General features: G+C 44.6%; 1 protein-coding gene across 4 annotated transcripts in view; it reads right to left on the minus strand.

Annotated features, from left to right (window-relative positions):
- LOC115207347 (protein phosphatase 1 regulatory inhibitor subunit 16B) overlaps positions 1-25188 on the minus strand; it is a 161376-nt gene that overhangs the window by 90071 nt on the left and 46117 nt on the right. Inside the window, exons 1-2 of one of the 4 annotated variants that reach the window (XM_029774370.1) lie at positions 20800-20961; positions 17129-17557 (exon numbers count right to left, since the gene is read on the minus strand). In XM_029774370.1, the coding sequence (XP_029630230.1) occupies positions 17129-17393 (265 nt within the window). In that variant the 5' untranslated portion in view covers positions 17394-17557; positions 20800-20961. Of the gene's footprint in view, positions 1-17128; positions 17561-20799; positions 20962-25188 lie in introns of those variants that run through there. The other 3 variants (XR_003880986.1, XM_029774368.1, XM_029774369.1) reach the window with 3 other exon arrangements.

Genomic DNA, 25188 nt, shown 5'->3' on the forward strand with positions numbered 1-25188 from the left:
TTGGAGTTATCTGCCAGGGTGGCCAATCAAAAATAAACCACTGGTGATAACTGTCTCTGATACAAACAACACAATCATAACTTCTCCTCCACATACCGCAGAATCAACCACAAAACACTACTTCAGAATCCAGTTCACTGTCTGCATACATCTAGGCTTGTCATTCTGATTCAAAATGTAAATTACTTGACATGGTCTTCTGACAATTTAAAATAGATGTTCTGATGCCACAGTGCTAGAGGGCTGAGCGAAGTCAACAAACTCTGTCATCACAATTGATGGAATGAATCCGACTTAAACTCATAAGTCACCATATATCTAGGAATCTACATAATAATGGGAAGGGTATGGCACGGTAGGGGAGGGACACAAAAATATGATGTTTGTTTGTGGGTTACTGTCTCTATAAATAGGCCTAGTGCTTAGTAATAACTAAACTCAGACAAACTGTCAAGTCTTGACCAGGATTAAACTGTCAAGTCAAACTAGCCCAACTGTCACGTCTGGACCAGGAGGATCTGCTAAGGACAAGGGTCAAAAGTCAGGGGTCGTTCAGGGTTAACTGAACTCTATCATGTGAATCCATGTGACCTAACCTCCACCTGTTGTTCATCATTCAGCTGCTGATCTGGCAAACAAGACCAGTCAACTGAGCATTCACACCATTTAGCTTAGTCATTACTGCTTAGTCAAAATTATAGATCATCTTGAGGACAATCGCAACCACCTCCTTACTCTGGCTCGATTCAGAGTTGAGATTACCACACGCAAGTCGTATTTTCACGGAAATCATTCATTGACGTCAGTGGGAGTCTTCACAGATCTCAGAACACGGCCCTATGGGAAAATGACACAGCTCATTTCTCTGCTTGTATTTACACACTGACTGGACTGCAGGTTGAAAGAACAACATTTATTTTGTCATTTTTCCCCAGATCTCCTCTGAGCAGGAGAGACAACAGGTTGTGTGTGCAGGTGATTCTGGAACAACATGCCATTATATTTTCCTCTTTCCACTAATAAACAGCCTTCCCGACATCCTTCTGCCTTTTAAGTGGCGCTCAGCCCTATCGAACAGCCTTCTGCCTTTTAAGTGGCGCTCAGCCCAATCGAACAGCCTTCTGCCTTTTAAGTGGCGCTCAGCCCTATCGAACAGCCTTCTGCCTTTTAAGTGGCGCTCAGCCTTATCGAACAGCCTTCTGCCTTTTAAGTGGCGCTCAGCCTTATCGAACAGCCTTCCCGACATCCTTCTGCCTTTTAAGTGGCGCTCATGTATACATGAGACCAGCTTAGGCTGTTGGAGGTCTCTGAAGGACCTCTTCCCCTCTCTAATAAGGAAGCAAGAGGAGACAACAAGTCCTCAGAGAGACACTTACAGTTAAGTGACTTTCTACTGGGGTAATTATACGGAGCAAAATGGAGAAAGCAGACCAATACCTCACCTCCACTTTTATTCTTAAACTCTCGAGTTCGTGTAAATCATTTATTGACGCCATTGGGAGACGTGTGTGAAAATTCGAGTTAAGTGTGTAGATCTCAAGTCAGAATACAGCCCAAAAAGAGCTTTGCCTAGCTACTGCCTGTTTTCACCTTCTGGTGTTGGCTTTCCTCTTCTGTTGTAATGTAATCATGGTGACATGGGTAACAGGGAGAGGTGGTGGACAAACTGAGCAAAGTCACTCTCTCCAAACGGCTCTGGGATCTTTTTCAATGTTTTTACAAACAGCTAGTTAGATTATAACAGAATGGTGATTAGTGCAGTGGGTGTTATCATCATGTGATCACGTGGATGACCTCTGGGCTACGGTGGGGACAAAAGGAAACACAAAGACATGAGATCGAACGCTGATAAAATAGCTGGCTGGGGCGGGTTCCTCTACAATATGCGTCTCATTATTTTCAGAACGATGTTAAAATGTTGATACACTGCATCTTTGATAATGTCCTCTCTGACCCCATCAACCTGCGACCTTGTCACATGAGGCTGTAAAGGGGACATCAAAACAAGCCATTAGTCTAAATATCAACTCACATTAGATAGCAGAGCAGCCATCAGTACCAGAACCAAGACACACAGCAGCTGCGGAGCAGTGTCACAGCCATCGGTACCAGAACCAAGTCACACAGCAGCTGCGGAGCAGTGTCACAGCCATCGGTACCAGAACCAAGACACACAGCAGCTGCAGAGCAGTGTCACAGCCATCGGTACCAGAACCAAGACACACAGCAGCTGCGGAGCAGTGTCACAGCCATCGGTACCAGAACCAAGACACACAGCAGCTGCAGAGCAGTGTCACAGCCATCGGTACCAGAACCAAGACACACAGCAGCTGCAGAGCAGTGTCACAGCCATCGGTACCAGAACAAAGACACACAGCAGCTGCAGAGCAGTGTCACAGCCATCACAAAGTATCACTGGCAGCTAGACGAGGTCTCAGGACCTCCGCTCTCATGACTATTGCTTGGTGTGTAAAGGTCAACGGACAGGAAGCACCGCATCCCCAGCATCAGTAAGACTGAGCTAGTACACTGTGTAACCTTGACAGGGATGGTTCTGGTCTGAACTGTGCCTGGAATAGGAAGTGTCATGGCAACCCATGGATAACCAGTAGAAAAGAGGACCGAACACACCAGCAGCACTAGTGTTTGGTTAATTAACAGTATGTTATCATATATAAGTGTTAGTGACTGACTGACCAACCACAGGCTGAATGTGGTGCAATGGTTATATCACACACAGACACCATCCCTGCAGTGCACAGCAAATCAAACATAAAGCCTGAGTCCAAACTATCATCAAAGCAATCTCATTACTGTGGCTACTGGCCACTCTATATAGGCTATGTCCTCTAGCTAGACATTGCTGTGGCTACTGGCCACTCTATATAGGCTATGTCCTCTAGCTAGACATTGCTGTGGCTACTGGCCACTCTATATAGGCTATGTCCTCTAGCTAGACATTACTGTGGCTACTGGCCAGGCTATGTCTTCTAGCTCTTTGCCCTCTATAGTTGCTTGAAAGCTAGGGTAGACAGGCAGTAAACCTGGGATCAGCACTCTCAACAGTCTCAAAAGCCCAGTAAGCGATTACTCATTCTATAAGGGATCTTTCAGACTTCATCAGCAACTTCTCTTTCTCGCTTTCTCGCTTTCTCGCTTTCTGTCTGCCCCAGTCGCGTTAACCCCTTTACCTCTCTACCCCTTTCCCTCCTGCCCCTCCCTCTTGCTCTCTCTCTCGCCCTCTCTCCCTCCTCCCTCTCTCCATCCCTCTGTCTTTTAGTAGTGATTAGCAGTTTGGGAACAGAGCAGAACAGAGTAGAGGAGAACAGAGCAGAGGAGAACAGAACAGAACAGAGGAGAACAGAACAGAGTAGAGTAGAACAGAACAGAGCAGAGGAGAACAGAACAGAGTAGAGTAGAACAGAACAGAGCAGAGGAGAACAGAACAGAACAGAGTAGAACAGAACAGAGCAGAGGAGAACAGAACAGAGTAGAACAGAACAGAGCAGAGGAGAACAGAACAGAGTAGAACAGAACAGAGTAGAACAGAACAGAGTAGAACAGAACAGAGTAGAACAGAACAGAAGAGAACAGAACAGAACAGAGGAGAACAGAACAGAGTAGAACAGAACAGAGCAGAGGAGAGCAGAACAGAGCAGAGAGCAGAACAGAGTAGAACAGAACAGAGGGGAACAGAACAGAACAGAGTAGAACAGAACAGAACAGAGGAGAACAGAACAGAACAGAGTAGAACAGAACAGAGCAGAGGAGAACAGAACAGAACAGAGTAGAACAGAACAGAGCAGAGGAGAACAGAACAGAACAGAGGAGAACAGAACCGAGTAGAACAGAACAGAGTAGAACAGAACAGAACAGAGGAGAACAGAACAGAGTAGAACAGAACAGAGCAGAGGAGAACAGAACAGAACAGAGTAGAACAGAACAGAACAGAGTAGAACAGAACAGAGCAGAGGAGAACAGAACAGAACAGAGTAGAACAGAACAGAGCAGAGGAGAACAGAACAGAACAGAGTAGAACAGAACAGAGGAGAACAGAACAGAACAGAGTAGAACAGAACAGAGTAAAACAGAACAGAACAGAGGAGAACAGAGCAGAACAGAGTAGAACAGAACAGAGTAGAACAGAACAGAGCAGAGGAGAACAGAGGAGAACAGAACAGAGGAGAACAGAACAGAGTAGAACAGAACAGAGCAGAGTAGAACAGAACCGAATGGATTACAACAGAACAGAGTAGAACAGAACATAACAGAGTAGAACAGAACCGAACAGAGTAGAACAGAACAGAGCAGAGTAGACCAGAACAGAACAGAGTAGAACAGAACAGAACAGAGTAGAACAGAACAGAACAGAACAGATTAGAACAGAACAGAACAGATTAGAACAGAACAGAGCAGAGTAGACCAGAACAGAACAGAGTAGAACAGAACAGAACAGAGTAGAACAGAACAGAACAGAACAGATTAGAACAGAACAGAACAGATTAGAACAGAACAGAACAGAGTAGAACAGAACAGAGTAGAACAGAACAGAGCATAACAGAGTAGAACAGAACAGAGCATAACAGAGTAGAACAGAACAGAGCAGAGTAGAACAGAACAGAGTAGAACAGAACAGAGTAGAACAGAGTAGAACAGAACAGAACAGAGTAGAACAGAACAGAACAGAGTAGAACAGAGTAGAACATAACAGAGTAGAACAGAACAGATTAGAACAGAACAGAGCATAACAGAGTAGAACAGAACAGAACAGAGTAGAACAGAACAGAGCAGAGTAGAACAGAGCAGAGCATAACAGAGTAGAACAGAACAGAGCATAACAGAGTAGAACAGAACAGAGCAGAGTAGAACAGAACAGAACAGAACAGAGCAGAGTAGAACAGAACAGAACATAATAGAGGGACGGAACCCAGATTAAGAAAATCCAACAATCCTCAATTAGCCAGCTGCCACAGGGCCTGATTGACTGGGTCTCACTCTCAGTCACACCAAGCACAATGTTTAGACTCTAGAGACAACACACACACACACACACACACACACACACACACACACACACACACACACACACACACACACACACACACACACACACACACACTACTAAACAGCCCTGCAACAACACAATACACTAAACAACAGCTCAGCCCACAGCCAATCTGGAAATGCTCAGCAGAAGACTAGGGACATCATAAGTGGTGGATGGCACACATCCCACTGACCTCACAAGTTGTGGGTATATTTGTATTTATTAGGGATCCCCATTAGCTGTTGCCAAGGCAGCAGCTACTCTTCCTGGGGCCCAAACACATCAAAGCACCCACATTACATATAAAACAACAGATAAAACAGTGAACTATGTTTGTACTGAATGAACTAAAGATAAAACAGTACACCATATAACACCCTTACACCACCACATGGCCACAGCACAACATGTTCAATACCACCATACAACAATATCACAATGTGTGTGTCTCTTCACAGTCCCCGTTGTTCCATAAGGTGTATTTTTACCTGCTTTTGAAATCTGATTCTACTGCTTACATCAGTTACCTGATGTGGAATAGAGTTCCATGTAGTCATGGCTCTATGTAATACTGTGCGCCTACCATAGTCTGTTCTGGACTTGGGGACTGTGAAGACACCTCTGGTCACATGTCTTGTGGGGTATGAATGGGTGTCCAAGAGCTAACATTAATGACATGCATGTCAATCTCTCATGGCTCAAAGTGGAAGAGAGATTGACTCCATCATTACTTGTTTTTGTAAGAGGTGTTGAGAAGCTGAATGTACCGAGCTGTCTGTTTAAACTACTGGCACACAGCTCGGTACATTCAGCTTGTCAACACCTCTTACAAAAACAAGTAATGATGAAGTCAATCTCTCTTCCACTTTGAGCCATGAGAGATTGACATGCATGTCATTAATGTTAGCTCTCCAGTATACTTTTAAGGGCCAGCCGTGCTGCCCTGTTCTGAGCCAACTGCAATTTTCCCAAGTACCTCTTTGTGGCACTTGACCACACTATTGAACAGTAGTCTAGGTGTGACAAAACTAGGGCCTTTAGGACCTGCCTTGTTGACAGTGTTTTTAAGAAGGCAGAGCAGCGCTTTATTATGAAGAGACTTCTCCCCATCTTAGCTACTGTTGTATCAATATGTTTTGACCATGACAGTTTACAATCCAGGGTTACTCCAAGCAGTTTGGTCACCTCAACTTGCTCAATTTCCACATTAGTCATTACTTGATGCAGTTGAGGTTTAGGGTTTAGTGAATGATTTGTCCCAAATACAATGCTTTTAGTTTTGGACATCTTTAGTAGTAGCTTATTCCTTGTTTCCCACTCTGAAACTAACTGCAGCTTTTTGTTAAGTGTTGCAGTCATTTCAGTCGCTGTAGTAGCTGACGTGTATAGCGTTGAGTCATCTGCATACTTAGACACACTGGTCTTACTCAAAGCCCAAGGCATATCGTTAGTAAAGATTGAAAATAGCAAGGGACCTAAACAGCTACCCTGGGGAATTCCTGATTCTACCTGGATTGTGTTTGAGAGGCTTCCATTAAAGAACACCCTCTGTGTTCTGTTAGATAAATAACACTTTATCCACATTATAGCCTGGGGTGTAAAGCCATAACACATATGTTTTTCCAGCAGCAGACTATGATTGATAATGTCAAAAGCTGCATTGAAGTCTAACAAGACAGCCCCCACAATAATGTTATCATCAATTTCTCTCAGCCAATCATCAGTCATTTGTGTAAGTGCTGTGCTTGTTGAGTGTCTTTCCCTATAAGCGTACTGAAAGTCTGTTGTCATTTTGTTCACTATGAAATAGCATTGTATCTGGTCAAACACAATTTTTTCCAGAAGTTTACTAAAGGTTGGTAACAGGCTAATTGGTGGGCTATTTGAGCCAGTAAAGGGGGCTTTACTATTCTTGGTTAGTGGAATTACTTTAACTTCCCTCCAGGACTGAGGGCTTTCTAGTAGGCTTAATAAACTGAAGATGTGGCAAATAGGAGTGGCACTATCGTCCGCTATTATCCTCGTGAATTTTCCATCCAGATTGTCAGATCGCGGTGGCTTGTCACTGTTGATAGACAACAAAACAGAATTCACCTCTTCCACATTGACTTTACAGAATCAAAAGTACAATTCTTGTCTTTCATAATTTGGTCAGATATACTTGGATGTGTATTGTCAGCGTTTGTTCCAGCCATGTCATCCCTAAGTTTGCTTATCTTGCCAATGAAAAAGTCATTAAAGTAGTTGGCAATATCAGTGTGTTTTGTGATGAATGAGCATCTGATTCAATGAATGACGGAGCAGAGTTGGCTTTTTTCCCCAAAACTTAATTTAAGGTGCTCCAAAGCTTTTTACTTTCATTCTTTATATCATTTATCTTTGTTTAATAGTAGTTTATTTTTATTTAGTCACATGATTTCTTAATTTGCAGTATTTTTATTTTATTTCACCTTTATTTAACCAGGTAGGCTAGTTGAGAACAAGTTCTCATTTGCAACTGCGACCTGGCCAAGATAAAGCAAAGCAGTTTGACACATATAACAACACAGAGTTACACATGGAATAAACAAACATACAGTCAATAATACAGTAGAAAAATAAGTCTATATACAATGTGAGCAAATGAGGTGAGATAAGGGAGGTAAAGGCAAAAAAAGCCATGGTGGCAAAGTAAATACAATATAGCAAGTAAAACACTGGAATGGTAGATTTGTAGTGGAAGAAAGTGCAAAGTAGAAATAGAAATAATGGGGTGCAAAGGAGCAAAATAAATAAATACAGTAGGGGAAGTGGTAGTTGTTTGGGCTAAATTATAGATGGGCTATGTACAGGTGCAGAGATCTGTGAGCTGCTCTGACAGCTGGTGCTTAAAGCTAGTGAGGGAGATAAGTGTTTCCAGTTTCAGAGATTTTTGTAGTTCGTTCCAGTCATTGGCAGCAGAGAACTGGAAGGAGAGACGGCCAAAGGAGGAATTGGTTTTGGGGGTGACCAGAAAGATATACCTGCTGGAGCACGTGCTACAGGTGGGTGCTGCTATGGTGACCAGTGAGCTGAGATAAGGGGGGACTTTACCTAGCAGGGTCTTGTAGATGACCTGGAGCCAGTGGGTTTGGTGACGAGTATGAAGCGAGGGCCAGCCAACGAGAGCGTACAGGTCGCAGTGGTGGGTAGTATATTGGGCTTTGGTGACAAAACGGATGGCACTGTGATAGACTGCATCCAGTTTATTGAGTAAGGTAGGAGGAGGCTATTTTGTAAATGACATCGCCGAAGTCGAGGATCGGTAGGATGGTCAGTTTTACGAGGGTATGTTTGGCAGCATGAGTGAAGGATGCTTTGTTGCGAAATAGGAAGCCAATTCTAGATTTAACTTTGGATTGGAGATGTTTGATGTGAGTCTGGAAGGAGAGCTTACAGTCTAACAAGACACCTAGGTATTTGTAGTTGTCCACATATTCTAAGTAAGAACCGTCCAGAGTAGTGATGCTGGACGGGCGGGCAGGTGCGGGCAGCGATCGGTTGAAGAGCATGCATTTAGTTTTACTTGTATTTAAGAGCAGTTGGAGGCCACGGAAGGAGAGTTATACGGCATTGAAGCTCGTCTGGAGGGTTGTTAACACAGTGTCCAAAGAAGGGCCAGAAGCATGCAGAATGGTGTCGTCTGCGTAGAGGTGGATCAGAGACTCACCAGCAGCAAGAGCGACATCATTGATGTATACAGAGAAAAGAGTTGGCCCAAGAATTGAACCCTGTGGCACCCCCATAGAGACTACCAGAGGCCCGGTCAACAGGCCATCCGATTTGACACATTGAGCTCTATCAGAGAAGTAGTTGGTGAACCCAATCAGTTGGGGCTGCCAGACCTTTTGTCTCATCCCTCTCAACCATACAATTTTAAATTCCTCATCAATCCAAGGAGATTTAACAGTTTTTACAGTCATTTTCTTAATGGGTGTGTGCTTATTAGTAACTGGAATAAGTTGTTTCATAAATGTGTGCAGCGTTTAGTTGCTCCTCATTATACAGCACAGACCAGCAAATATTCTTTACATCATCAACATATGAATCCCTACAAAATGTATTGTATGACCTCAGACACTATATTAGGCCCAGCCTTTGGAACTTGGGTTTTCCTAGATATGGCTAGTATATTGTGATCACTACATCCTATGGATTTGGATACTGCTTTAAAGCACATTTCTGCAGCATTAGTAAAGATGTGATCAATACATGTTGATGATTTCATTCCTGTGCTGTTTGTAACTACCCTGATAGGTTGACTGACAACCTGAACCAGGTTGCAGGCACTGGTTACTTTTTGAACTTATTTCTTGAGATGTCAGTCAAAAATATACTTCTCTGGTGATATCACATACAGTATCAAGCATTTCACACGTCATCCAAACACTGACTGTTAGCACTTGGTGGTCTACAGCAGCTTCCCACCAGAATGGGCTTTATGTGAGGCAGATGAACCTGTAGCCATATTACTTCATCAGTATTTAACATTAGATCGGCTCTAAGATTTACAGGAATGTGGTTCTGAAGAGATGTTAGGTTTGATATTGAGGTAGGGGAAGGAGTCAAGTGCAGAAGAGCAGAGATGTCCAAGGAGGGTATTTTAATAGGCAAGTCCACAACAAAAAGACAGGTACAATACCAATAACAACGCCCACGACAAAAAGAGAAAACAGTTATTCACGGAAGGAGGAAAAAACAACGCTCCTCAAACTTATACACAATCGGTATATACGTGTAATAAACTAAGGCACAACCTCAACAAGCAACCTGAGACAAATAATCCCACACAAACCTAAGCAGGCAACAGGGGTAAAATATACACACACAAATTAAAGCAAATGAAACCAGGTGTGAAAAAACCAAAGACAAAACAAACGGAAAAAGAAAAATGGATCGGTGACGGCTAGTAGGCCGGCGACGCCGACCGCCGAGCACCGCCCGAACAGGGAGAGGAACCACCCTCGGTGGAAATTGTGACAATAGACACCGCCCCTTTTGGCATTTCTGTCATTTCGGTAGATGTTATAACCATGTGTTGCTACCACTGTATCATCAAAGGTATTATCTAAGTGAGTTTCAGAGATAGTCAGAATATGAATGTCATCTGTTACAAGCAAGTTATTGACTTCATGGACCTTGGTTCTTAGGCTGCATGTGTTAATATGGCCTATTTTTAGCACTTTTCTGGGTTGCTTGATTGTTTTTAATGCTTTATTGGGAAGCTTATCAGAAGTAGACTTACTCATGTTATTTACATTGGAGCTGATAGTGCAGGGTGAGCTGCAGAAAGTGGTCTTCCTACTATTGCACACCACCTCAGTGCTAACAGTGTAACTCTGGTTCATAGGCTCATGACTACTGCTTACAATAGCTGTAGGATCAACAGAGGTATTCAGGGCAATTAGGGGGACATAAATTAAGTTATTTACGTTGTGTCTGCCAACGCCCCTAGGATAATGTACATTTGATGCAGCATTATGACGACTCATTGTCACAGTGGTAAGGATTACCTGAGCTGGTCTTGGGTCAATGATAAGTCATTGTCTCAACGCAGCCTTGAAATGAGTCCAGGAGCCAAGAGGATGTGGATGGACTCCGTCATTCCTGTAGAGTATCTTCTGTTTCCAGAAGGTGTCAAAGCTATCTATAAAAGTGACTCCAGCAGAGCTACAGTAATCTTTTAGACAGATGTGTAATGCCAGCAGTCTGCTGAATTTTTCACAACCACGGCCCAACGATGGTACTGGACCTGAAATGATTGGCCGTCTTTTAATGCTAAAATCAGTTCTTTAAAATCCATTTTCAGTTGTTCCGAGCTAGCCCTCCTGATGTCGTTTGACCCCACATGGACTACGACAGTGTCAGCTCCCAGCATCTGTGGTAGAACAGTCGGAAGCAGCCTTGTTATGTCCTGTACTCGTGCTCCTGGGTAGCACAAAGTTTTTGCCTTGGGAATTGAGATGTTTCTCAGCATCGAGCTGCCTATGATGACAGCTGGTGATGTTGAATGGGCCGGTCTCTCAGGCCAGGACGGTCTTATGAAGGTGGGAGCTCCGAGGATCTGAACCTGAGGTAGAAGCCACCAGAAAGGAAGACAGAACAGAGGATGAAGACACAGGTACCTCTGGATCCGATCTTGAATGGGAAGCCCCCAAGGAAGAATCTCTGGATTCAGGGCGGCAAAGCCGTTTCTGGTCTGTGTCCGGTCCGGGCTCAACATCTCCAAGGAGACCCCCGTTGCCAGAGGACGCTATCTTCGACTTCCACGGCGAGTGACGTATCTCCATGGCTGGTTGGTTGGGTCGAGAACAGCTCTGTTCTCCAGGGAAGGGGGAGACCCCTTCGAGGATGGAACCCTGCTGAACGCCGGCCAGTCAGCTGTGGAGAGCAGACACGGCAGCGACACTTCCACCAGACCAGAGCGAAGAAAAAGTAGGCGGGTGTGGATTCCCCACTTGCTTGTGTAGGTTTGCTACTTGCTTGTTAAGAGTAGCCACTTCGCCCCTGTAGTCCTCCGCATGCAAGCAGTTGCTACATTGAAAGTCAGTGCGGTCCACATTGTCCCGGAACAAAGCAAAGTAAACACAGCTCCTGAAGCACTGGAAACGTTTAATAGCCGCCATTTGAGACCACCGAGCCAGCTAGGCTAGCTGGGCTTCCGTGTCTCTCCCCCTATGCGGAATCTGGCAGGATTTCAGGACAGACAGCAGTGCTCATAGCAACTAAGCCCAACAGAACCGCGGGATCCAAAACTAAAGTATATAAAAACACTGTCAGCTTTACAAAAACAATAAACCGAGGTCTCTCGTTCAGCTTTCAGCGTTTCAACAGCGTTCAACAACAAACATACACTACCGGTCAAACGTTTTCAAACACCTACTCATTCAAGGGTTTTTCTTTATTTGTACTATTTTCTACATTGAAGAATAATAGTGAAGACATCAGAACTATGAAATTACACATATGGAATCATGTAGTATTCAATCGAACAGTAACTGAATGCCTGATTTATATAGCAAGCCACGTGACTCACTGTGTGTAGGAGCGAACCATTTTTGTGAACGGGGTGTTATACCTAATAAACTGGTCACTGAGTTTAATTGATCAAAATTGGCATATTTATTGCATTCTAGCTTTACCCAGTCCTCCTTTAAGACTCCATAGTGTTTAATCTGTAGGTGCTACAGGCCTCCTTTAAGACTCCATAGTGTTTAATCTGTAGGTGCTACAGGTCTCCATAGTGTTTAATCTGTAGGTGCTACAGGCCTCCTTTAAGACTCCATAGTGTTTAATCTGTAGGTGCTACAGGCCTCCTTTAAGACTCTATAGTGTTTAATCTGTAGGTGCTACAGGCCTCCTTTAAGACTCCATAGTGTTTAATCTGTAGGTGCTACAAAGCAAACATTGGTGTCATATGAAGCTTTACCTCACAGCCAGGGCCCGGGGGCAGCCTACCAGTCCAGACAGAGACCTCACTGCCAGGGCCCGGGGGCAGCCTACCAGTCCACACAGAGACCTCACTGCCAGGGCCCGGGGGCAGCCTACCAGTCCAGACAGAGACCTCACTGCCAGGGCCCGGGGGCAGCCTACCAGTCCACACAGAGACCTCACTGCCAGGGCCCGGGGGCAGCCTACCAGTCCTGACAGAGACCTCACTGCCAGGGCCCGGGGGCAGCCTACCGGTCCAGACAGAGACCTCACTGCCAGGGCCCGAGGGCAGCCTACCAGTCCAGACAGAGACCTCACTGCCAGGGCCCGGCTATGACAGTGGCCTTGCTCCTCCTCGTCTTCCTCCCCTCGAGAATAGTGACAGTTCCTTTAGTGCCGGGATGGGCAGCTAGAGGTCCACAGACCAATAATAAATAAATATATATATATTGCAGTGAGGTATATATATATCTAAACTACAAGTTCAGATAGCTGGCCGCTAGCCTAACTTACCAATCAACAAAAAAAATAGCTGACATGGGCTAATTAAGTGACCTCTGATGCACAACCAAATGTTCTAAATGTCACCTTGTGTATTCTATTATTCTAACTGTCAACAGTAAGTTGAGACCCCGACTGAGTTCTGAAAAAAATAAAATATATGTTTTCATTTTGTATTAAATATTGTTTAGGAACTTAGTCAGGGTCTCAACTTACTTTAAAAAGTAAATTGTTTCTCTTCCCTGTCACGAGGGAGGGTCGCTAAAATGTTTTGCTCGCAAGGTGGGGGAGGGGCGACGTGGGTACACAGACCCACGAACCACGGCGGCCTCTTGTGATGAATTATGTTGTTTTGTGGCCCCAACCCCCTCAAAGTTGCCCATCCCTGCTCTAGAGAGAGTGCCGGCTCTCCAACTCCTTTTCCCAAAACCAAGCTGACGACTGCCAGAGACCCAGCGGCCGTGACTCCCTTCTGTGAACATTGAACAGATAAGCTAGACTGCATTGTCTGCATAATGAAACAATCCCTAGTGAGCTATCGTTTTGACGGTGGACTGATTGTATTATGTGGCATTAATTGACTGGTTTTACACAGCACAAACTGTCTATCCAAGCTGCGATAGAGCATGAGGACATCTAAGGTAGGCTATAAGCATACAGGTCAGTTGTATATACTAAATAAATTGGTTACTGATTAGTATGCAGTTGCATCAACAAATCTGCAATGTTTGAATTTCCATTGGCCCTGGAAAAAGGAGTGCACTACATAGGAAATAGGGTGCCATTGGCCCTAGTCGAAAGTTGTGCACTACACAGGAAATAGGTTGCTGGAAGTCTGAACAACTGGGCAGTATTACCCACTAGCTACATCTATACTGAACAAAAATATACTGCTCAAAAAAATAAAGGGAACACTTAAACAACACATCCTAGATCTGAATGAAAGAAATCATCTTATGAAATACTTTTTTCTTTACATAGTTGAATGTGCTGACAACAAAATCACACAAAAATAATCAATGGAAATCCAATTTATAAACCCATGGAGGTCTGGATTTGGAGTCACACTCAAAATTAAAGTGGAAAACCACACTACAGGCTGATCCAACTTTGATGTAATGTCCTTAAAACAAGTCAAAATGAGGCTCAGTAGTGTGTGTGGCCTCCACGTGCCTGTATGACCTCCCTACAATGCCTGGGCATGCTCCTGATGAGGTGGCGGATGGTCTCCTGAGGGATCTCCTCCCAGACCTGGACTAAAGCATCCGCCAACTCCTGGACAGTCTGTGGTGCAACGTGGCGTTGGTGGATGGAGCGAGACATGATGTCCCAGATGTGCTCAATTGGATTCAGGTCTGGGGAACGGGCGGGCCAGTCCATAGCATCAATGCCTTCCTCTTGCAGGAACTGCTGACACACTCCAGCCACATGAGGTCTAGCATTGTCTTGCATTAGGAGGAACCCAGGGCCAACCGCACCAGCATATGGTCTCACAAGGGGTCTGAGGATCTCATCTCGGTACCTAATGGCAGTCAGGCTACCTCTGGCGAGCACATGGAGGGCTGTGCGGCCCCCCAAAGAAATGCCATCCCACACCATGACTGACCCACCACCAAACCGGTCATGCTGGAAGATGTTGCAGGCAGCAGAACGTTCTCCACTGTGTTTCCAGACTCTGCCACGTCTGTCACGTGCTCAGTGTAAACCTGCTTTAATCAGTGAAGAGCACAGGGCGCCAGTGGCGAATTTGCCAATCTTGGTGTTCTCTGGCAAATGCCAAACGTCCTGCACGGTGTTGGGCTGTAAGCACAACCCCCACCTGTGGACGTCGGGCCCTCATACCACCCTCATGGAGTCTGTTTCTGACCGTTTGAGCAGACACATGCACATTTGTGGCCTGCTGGAGGTCATTTTGCAGGGCTCTGGCAGTGCTCCTCCTGCTCCTCCTTGCACAAAGGTGGAGGTAGCGGTCCTGCTGCTGGGTTGTTGCCCTCCTACGGACTCCTCCACGTCTCCTGATGTACTGGCCTGTCTCCTGGTAGCGCCTCCATGCTCTGAACACTACGCTGACAGACACAGCAAACCTTCTTGCCACAGCTCGCATTGATGTGCCATCCTGGATGAGCTGCACTACCTGAGCCACTTGTGTGGGCTGTAGACTCCGTCTCATGCTACCACTAGAGTGAAAGCACCGCCAGCATTCAAAAGTGACCAAAACATCAGCCAGGAAGCATAGGAACTGAGAAGTGGTCTGTGGTCCCCACCTGCAGAACCACTCCTTTATTGGGGGTCTCTTGCTAATTGCCTATAATTTCCACCTGTTGTCTATTCCATTTGCACAACAGCATGTGAAATTTATTGTCAATCAGTGTTGCTTCCTAAGTGGACAGTTTGATTTCACAGAAGTGTGATTGACTTGGAGTTACATTGTATTGTTTAAGTGTTCCCTTTATTTTTTTGAGCAGTGTATAAAGGCAACATGTAAAGTGTTGGTCCCATGTTTCATGAGCTGAAATAAAAGATCCCAGAAATGTTCCTTAAGCACAAAAGGCTTATTTCTCTCAAATGTTGAAGTTTACATCCCTGTTAGTGAGCATTTCTCCTTTGCCAAAATAATCTGTCCACCTGACATGTGTGGCATATCAAGAAGCTGATTAAACAGCATTATCATTACACAGGTGCACCTTGTACTGGGGACAATATAAAGCCATTGAAAATGTGCAGTTTTGTCACACAACACAATGCCACAGATGTCTCAAGTTTTGCTGGACCCCAGGAAGAGTAGCTGCTGCCTTGGCAGGAACTAATGGGGATTCATAATAAATACAAATACAAACTCAGTAAAATAATTGAAATTGTTGCATATTTTTGTTCAGTATAATTGTAGCAGCATCATACTGACTGGGCTTCATCTGTAGAATAACACCTGTGACTACTCCTTATATTAAAGAGCGACTGCCTTTAAAAAGCTACAAATCCCTTTGAAAACGGCCTGTGGCATCGATATGAGTCAGAAACAAAGTGTAAATAGGATCATTTTAGTCATAAAGTCAGTCTCATCCATCACTGAGTTTGGAACATATGTGCATCACACCGGGTAAATGAATGTTGTTGTTTTTGATTTGACAATGTCCATTTGCCCACTAACATGGGGTGAACAGCTGCGGTGACTGCTCTCTATCCAATAGCATAGACAGCAGCTCTGACTGTTTACATAAGAAATACTGCACCAAACACATTAGTTAGAACTAAAACATCCTCGTACAAAACTTCAAAATTAATTACAGATTTCTTAAGTTATCCCCTATTCTGGGGATTTTAAGGAAGTGAAATAAGCTTCCTACAGTGTCTCATGAGGGAAAATCATCATTAACCAAACTGAATCGGTCAGGAAACACACCTCCAAGACTGATATCTTGTTTTTCTACTGAGCAACAGAAAAACACGTGCCAATCAGCATGTTCAGTGGCTCTTTAAAAGCTAATGATAGACCTTGGGGTGATTCATTTGGAGTGGAATGAGCTCTTTAAAAGCTAATGATAGACCTTGGGGTGATTCATTTGGAGTGGAATGAGCTCTTTAAAAGCTATTGATAGACCTTGGGGTGATTCATTTGGAATGGAATGAGCTCTTTAAAAGCTATTGATAGACCTTGGGGTGATTCATTTGGAGTGGAATGAGCTCTTTAAAAGCTATTGATAGACCTTGGGGTGATTCATTTGGAATGGAATGAGCTCTTTAAAAGCTATTGATAGACCTTGGGGTGATTCATTTGGAGTGGAATGAGCTCTTTAAAAGCTATTGATAGACCTTGGGGTGATTCATTTGGAGTGGAATGAGCTCTTTTGACAGTCAACCCTACTAATGGTTTGTGCTGTCTCTGACACTGGCTTTCTTCTTATTGATTTTTTAACGTGGTTCATTTTGTGTTTGTTTGTATGTGTGTGTGTGTGTGTGTGTGTGTGTGTGTGTGTGTGTGTGTGTGTGTGTGTGTGTGTGTGCCTGCATTCTCCACCATATGTGATAGGATGAGGAGGTGTGTGTGTGTGTGTGTGTGTGTGCCTGCATTCTCCACCATATGTGATAGGATGAGGAGGTGTGTTTGTGTGTTCTTTACTCCTGTCCTCTTACCTTCTTCAGGATCGTTCCGTGCCGAGGCCTCTAGCAGCGCCACACTAGCAGCAAACGATACGTGCCGTTTGGCCTCCATGGCGGTGGCATGATTAGCGTTCCTTCTCTTTTCCGCCTTGCGTTTCTTGTTCTGCATCTCCTTCTCGTACACGGCCCATCTCTTCAACTGCTGTGTGCGGCGCTTCTGGGCAGCTCTCAGGCGCTCCAGGCTCGGCACCTTGTCCAGCTGCTGCAGCTCATTGAGAAGCTCCAGGTGGTTAGCCATGGTGGGGCCAGAGGTGGTGCCAAGTGGGACCAGGGCTGGCAGAGGAACCAGGTGTTGGAGACTGGAGACGGGTACTAGCACTGGCGTGGGGGGTTGCACCTTCGGCTGCAGTAGCCTCCTCCCATCATCATCATCATCACACTCATCAGCTGTGACTAGACCACCTGCTGGGGAGACAGGGGGGAGCGAGTAAGAGCAAGAGCTGACATCAGTACAAAATAGAATGCTTTCTTGACATCGGTAACCTAGAATATTAACTATAGAGGCTAAAAACTACAATGTGGAAGAACATCACATAGACTACTATCAAATTACAGTGGTTGAAAGGTACAGTATAGGCTTAAGAAAACCCTTTCAACGGTATAGTACTGGTAGCTTAGTATTACACAAAGGATTAGCTACTCCTTGCTGTTTCCGCAGGCTCAATGCCCATCTGTTATCTTGTTTCATTTGATTACAGCCTCCTTCCCTCAACACTAATCTGTTACATAATACTGTAGTACAAACTCACTACAAATTACACACTCAGTTTAGTACACACTCACTAGACAGTACACACTCCTCCCAGTCCCTAGACAGGCAGTACTACACACTCACTAGACAGCACACTCCTCCCAGTCCCTAGACAGGCAGTACTACACACTCACTAGACAGTACACACTCCTCCCAGTCCCTAGACAGGCAGTACTACACACTCACTAGACAGCACACTCCTCCCAGTCCCTAGACAGGCAGTACTACACACTCACTAGACAGTACACACTCCTCCCAGTCCCTAGACAGGCAGTACTACACACTCACTAGACAGTACACACTCCTCCCAGTCCCTAGACAGGCAGTACTACACACTCACTAGACAGCACACTCCTCCCAGTCCCTAGACAGGCAGTACTACACACTCACTAGACAGCACACTCCTCCCAGTCCCTAGACAGGCAGTACTACACACTCACTAGACAGCACACTCCTCCCAGTCCCTAGACAGGCAGTACTACACACTCACTAGACAGTACACACTCCTCCCAGTCCCTAGACAGGCAGTACTACACATTGGTTCATATTGTGTACAACAATACAGAAGCTACCTAGTACAAATTAATATTTTACTGAAAATCTACCAAGTTTAAATACCGGAAATAATTCATATTTATCCAGAGATTCCCGGGAAATACACCAAAAATTGGAAGTGTCCATTTAAAGCATTAAAAACCAACATAATCCATCCACCTGACAGGTATGGCATATCAAGAAGATCATTAAACAGCATAATCATTACACAGATGCACCTGTGATCTCACTAAAATGTGCAGTTTTATGACACAACACAAAGCCACAGATGTCTCAAGTTTTGAGAGAACGTGCAATTGACATGCTGACTGCAGGAATGTCCACCAGAGCTGTTGCCAGAGAAATGAAAGTTAATTTCTCTACCATAAGCCGCCTCCAATGTCATTTTAGAGAATTTGGCAGTACGTCCAACCGGCCTCACAACCGCAGACCACGTGTACGGCGTTTTGTGGACGTTGTGAACAGAGTGTCCCATGGCGGCGGTGGGGTTATGGTATGGGGCAGGCATAAGCTACGGATACCAAACACAATTCCATTTTATCTATGCCAATTTGAATGCACAGAGATACCGTGACGAGGCCCATTGTCGTGCCATTCATCTGCCGCCATCACCTCATGTTTCAGCATGATAATGTACGGCCCCATGTCGCAAGGATCTGTACACATGTCCTGGAAGTTGAAAATGGCCCAGTTCTTCCATGGCCTGCATACTCACAAGGCCTGTCACCCATTGAGCATGTTTGGAATGCTCTGGATGGATGTGTACAACAGCGTGTTCCAGTTCCAGCCAATATCCATAACATTCCACAGGCCACAATCAATAGCCTGATCAACTCTATGCCCCTTTAAATTATATGTAAATTGTAAAATATTTTGTCTGGAATGGCTTTTCGTTATGTGTCGGACTCCAGTAAGACTAGATGTTACCATTGGCGTCGGCTAATGGGGATCCTAATACAATCTAAACTCTAAATAATAAAGCTCATGAATAACGGGGAGAAGAGTGTAAACAGTATGTGGGCACCTGCTCATCGAACATCTCATTACAAAATCATGGCCATTAAAATGGAGTTGGTCCCCCCCCCTTGCTGCTATAACAGCCGCCACTCTGAGGTCGGGCACTGATGTTGTCTGATTAGGCCTGGCTCGTTAGTCGGCGTTCCAATTCATCCTGAAGGTGTTTGTTGGGTTGAGGTCAGGGCTCTGTGCAGCCCTGTCTTCCACACCGATCATGACAAACCATTTCCATGTAATGAATTGTGCCTATGCCTATCACGTGTGACTGTCTGAAGAGTCACAATGACAGCTCAAAGAGCAACACGTTATTTTAAAGGTTTTCCTGTAGGGTTTATTAACTGCATTCGGGTCACGTGTGCAGTCCGGCAGTGTCAATTATACGTGTGCTTTGAATTTCTGGCGACTTTGTGTGAAGTAAATACGCTAGGTTAAAGGCTTCCATGGGACAACCTGTTTTCTGCTAATCTGCTGCTGCACATGTTGTTTATTCTGTGGAATGGCATTAGTGCCGCATTGGGACATTTTTTTTTGCAATTTCCCAGGTCATTGTATTTTTCCTGGAAATGTGAAGTGTGATCCCAGAACAGTCCCGGGATCCCTGTTACCCATGTTAATCATCACCACCTACTACTGTTCAAACACAATTCCTTCTTACTATATCAACAGTAACAAAACTAAAACAGCCTGAAAAGAAATATTATTTAAAAATTCAATACCTCAAGGTTTGTGGATATTATGCGAACAAAATTACTTCAATGGACAACTTGCTAGCAGTAGGCATACAGCGTCGACCTATTTCTCTGTGACAGAAGTCCTTTGGTTTTGTAATAGCCAGCTCGGTGATAAATTGACTTAGTAATAACCAGCCTCGGACTTCCCACTGCTAAAAGCCCTCAACAACAAACCAAGACATTGAGTTGTGTAAAAAGCAGTTGGCTCATACCAGAAACATGCTGTGTCTCTTAATTCATTCTAAGCTAGGGATATTGGTTTATCGTTCTTTCATATTAAGGCCTATTCTTGTGTAGGAACTTTCCCCTTGAGAGTGAAACCTTGGCTGCTGTTCACTTATCAGGTATCCTGTTGAAACCATGAAACCAGACGATGACTGCCAGATGTCAGCACAGCTCATCTACTCTGGTAACCACATCCTGACCTGTACTCATCCACAGTATGTCTCACTCTTACTATTAAACACACAATCAGGTGGACATCTGTCAAATCTACAGAAAAAAACCCTCTAATTTTCATCAGATACAATACCACAGCCGTCAAACTCCTCTAAAAGGTAATGGTCAACTAACTGGATGTGAAATCATACCAAGGTCTTGGAGATCCTCCCAAAACACAATCAACTCATCAATATGAGGACGGTTCCTCCTCTGGGGGATTAATCAAGCAGCATCTTTCATCTGATATAGGCCAAATATGATATTGTAACCTAACAGACCTATATTTCCCAGTATCCAGAATGCAGATCTATCTAGAACGGCAGTTGGTTTCGCTGAGTCTCCATCTAGGAAATGCTGAGCTTTGTAACCAACCACCTGAAAATACAAGCCCCTTTCAACCTGCTACTGCACAGATCATTTCCTCAGCTGAAAACAACGGCAGCAACCTAGCTCTCTGTCACAACTTCCGCCCAAGTCAGCTCCTCTCCTTGTTTGGGCGGCGTTCGGCGATCGACGTCACCGGCTTTCTAACCATCGCCGCTCCATTTTTCATATATCCATTTGTCTTGTCTTGTTTCCATACACACCTGGTTTTCATTTCCCCAATGAAGCTACTTGTATTTAACCCTCTGTTTCCCATAATGTTTTGTGTGTAATTGTTTCATGTTATGTGGTGTTAGTTTCACGCTTTTTTTTGTTTGAGCGCGTTTGATTTATGTAGTGCTCTCGTTTTTGGAACTATAAGAAAAGTGTGCCTGTTCATTATACTCTGCTCTCCTGCACCTGACTTTGCCTCCAATACACCTTTTGACACTCTCTCACAACATGGACAGGAAGTCAGCTAGTAGCCAATTCTTCTCCCCTGTCAGCTTGTGTGTGCAAGGCCAGTGGCGACAAACTTCCTCAGTGAGAGAAAGTAGTTATGGGTAGGTCTAACTGTGTCCTACAGTAGTTATGGGTAGGTCTAACTGTGTCCTGGAGTAGTTATGGGTAGGTCTGTGTCCTACAGTAGTTATGGGTAGGTATAACTGTGTCCTACAGTAGTTATGGGTAGGTCTAACTGTGTCCTATAGTAGTTATGGGTAGGTCTAACTGTGTCCTACAGTAGTTATGGGTAGGTATAACTGTGTCCTACAGTAGTTATGGGTAGGTCTAACTGTGTCCTATAGTAGTTATGGGTAGGTCTAACTGTGTCCTACAGTAGTTATGGGTAGGTCTAACTGTGTCCTACAGTAGTTATGGGTAGGTCTAACTGTGTCCTACAGTAGTTATGGGTAGGTCTAACTGTGTCCTACAGTAGTTATGGGTAGGTCTAACTGTGTCCTACAGTAGTTATGGGTAGGTCTAACTGTGTCCTACAGTAGTTATGGGTAGGTCTAACTGTGTCCTACAGTAGTTATGGGTAGGTCTAACTGTGTCCTACAGTAGTTATGGGTAGGTCTAACTGTGTCCTACAGTAGTTATGGGTACAGTCCCTTGCAAAAGTATTCATCCCCCTTGGCATGTTTCCTATTTTGTTGCATTACAACCTGTAATTTAAATTGTTTTTTTATTTGGATTTCATGTAATGGACATACACAAAATAGTCCAAATTGGTGAAATTAAATGAAAAGAATAACTTGTTTAAAAAAAAAAAGTTAAACGGAAAAGTGGTGGGTGCATATGTTTTCACCCCTTTGCTAAAGAAGATCTGGTGCAACCAATTACGGTCAGAAGTCACATAATTAGTTAAATAAAGTCCACCTGTGTGCAATCTAAGTGTCACATGATCTGTCACATGATCTCAGTATATATACACCTGTTCTGAAAGGCCCCAGAGTAGGCTACACTGCTAAGCAAGGGGCACCACCAAGCAAGCGGCACCATGAAGACCAAGTAGCTCTCCAAACAGGTCAGGGACAAACTTTGAACATCCCCCAGAGCACCGTTAAATCCATTATTAAAAAATTGAAAGAATATAGCACCACAACATACCTGCCATGAGAGGGCCGCCCACCAAAACTCACAGACCAGACAAGGAGGGCATTAATCAGAGAGGCAACAAAGAGACCAACGATAACCCTGAAGGAGCTGCAAAGCTCCACAACGGAGATTGGAGTATCTGTCCATAGGACCACTGTAAGCCGTGCACTCCACAGAGCTGAGCTTTACGAAAGAGTGGCCAAAAAAAGCCATTGCTTAAAGAAAAAAATAAGCAAACACGTTTGGTGTTCGCCAAAAGGCATGTGGGAGACTCCCCAAACATATGGAAGAAGGTACTCTGGTCAGATGAGACTAAAATTGAGCTTTTTGGCCATCAAGGAAAATGTTATGTCTGGCGCAAACCCAACACCTCTCATCACCCCGAGAGCACTATCCCCACAGTGAAGCATGATGGTGGCAGCATCATGCTGTGAGGATGTTTTTCATCGGCAGGGACTGGGAAACTGGTCAGAATTGAAGGAATGATGGATGGCACTAAATACAGAGAAATTCTTGAGGGAAACCTGTTTCAGTCTTCCAGAGATTTGAGACTGGGACGGATGTTCACCTTCCAGCAGGACAATGACTCTAAGCATACTACTAAAGCAACACATGAGTGGTTTAAGGGAAAACATTTAAATGTCTTGGAATGGCCTAGTCAAAGCCCAGACCTCAATCCAATTGAGAATCTGTGGTATGACTTAAAGATTGCTGTACACCAGCGGAACCCATCCAGCTTGAAGGAGCTGGAGCAGTTTTGCCTTGAAGAATGGGCAGAAATCCCAGTGGCTAGATGTGCCAAGCTTATAGAGACATACCCCAAGAGACTTGCAGCTGTAATTGCTGCAAACAGGTGGCTCTACAAAGTATTGACCTTGGGGGGGTGAATAGTTATGCACGTTCAAGCTCAGTTTTTTGTCTTATTTCTTGTTTGTTTCACAATAAAAAATATTTAGCATCTTCAAAGTGGTAGGCATGTTGTGTAAATCAAATGATACAACCCCCCCAAAAAGTATTTTAATTACAGGTTGTAAGGCAACAAAATAGGAAAAATGCCAAGGGGTGGGGGATACTTTCATAAGCCACTGTAGATCTAACTGTGCCCTAGGTGGATACACTGTATTCTGCCTCCTAATATTCTCCACAGGATATTACAGTTTTTAAGGCTAGTTAGACAGTTGCTGCTTTTGAACTAATCAAATGTGCTGCCAATGCTATAATACTACACAATATGAATTATAAATGTGGATAACTGTTTTCAGCATCAGCTCAAATTATCCACCATTTGACTTCCTGACCGGCCGCCCCCAGGTGGTGAGGGTAGGTAGCAACACATCTGCCATGCTGATCCTCAACACTGGAGCTCCCCAGGGGTGCGTGCTCAGTCCCGTCCTGTACTCCCTGTTCACCCACGACTGCATGGCCAGGCATGACTCCAACACCATCATTAAGTTTGCAGGCGACACAACAGTGGTAGGCCTGATCACCGACAACGACGAGACAGCCTATAGGGAGGAAGTCAGAGACCTGGCTGGGTGGTGCCAGAATAACAACCTATCCCTCAACGTAACCAAGACTAAGGAGATTATTGTGTAGTAAAGGAAAAGGAGGACCGAGTACGCCCCCATTGTCATCGACGAGGCTGTAGTGGAGCAGGTTGAGAGCTTCAAGTTCCTTGGTGTCCACATCAACAACATCAACTAGAGTGGGGCAAACACACCAAGACAGTCGTGACGAGGGCACGACAAAGCCTATTCCCCCTCAGGAAACTAAAAAGATTTGGCATGGGTCCTGAGATCCTCAACAGGTTCTACAGCTTCAACATCGAGAGCATCCTGACTGGTTGCATCACTGCCTGGTACGGCAATTGCTCGGCCTCTGACCGCAAGGCACTACAGAGGGTAGTGCGTACAGCCCAGTACATCACTGGGGCTAAGCTGCCTGCCATCCAGGACCTCTACACCAGGCGGTGTCAGAGGAAGGCCCTAAAAATTGTCAAAGACCCCAGCCACCCTAGTCATAGACTGTTCTCTCTACTACCACATGGCAAGCAGTACCGAAGTGCCAAGTCTAGGACAAAAAGGCTTCTCAACAGTTTTTACCCCCAAAGCCATAAGACTCCTGAACAGGTAATCAAATGGCTACCCGGACTATTTGCATTGTGTGCCCCCCCCCCAACCCCTCTTTTACGCTGCTGCTACTCGCTGTTTATCATATATGCATAGTAACTTTAACTATACATTCATGTACATACTACCTCAATTGGCCCGACCAACCAGTGCTCCGACCAACCAGTGCTCCCGCACATTGGCTAACCAGGCTGTCTGCATTGTGTCCCACCACCCGCCAACCCCTCTTTTACACAAATGCTACTCTCTGTTCATCATATATGCATAGTCACTTTAACCATATCTACATGTACATACTACCTCAATCAGCCTGACTAACCGGTGTCTGTATGTAGCCTCGCTACTTTTATAGCCTCTCTACTGTTTATAGCCTCTCTACTGTATATAGCCTGTCTTTTTACTGTTGTTTTATTTATTTTCTTACCTATTGTTCACCAAACACCGTTT

This window comes from Salmo trutta, chromosome 14 (assembly GCF_901001165.1).
Source record: "Salmo trutta chromosome 14, fSalTru1.1, whole genome shotgun sequence".
Taxonomy (NCBI): domain Eukaryota; kingdom Metazoa; phylum Chordata; class Actinopteri; order Salmoniformes; family Salmonidae; genus Salmo; species Salmo trutta.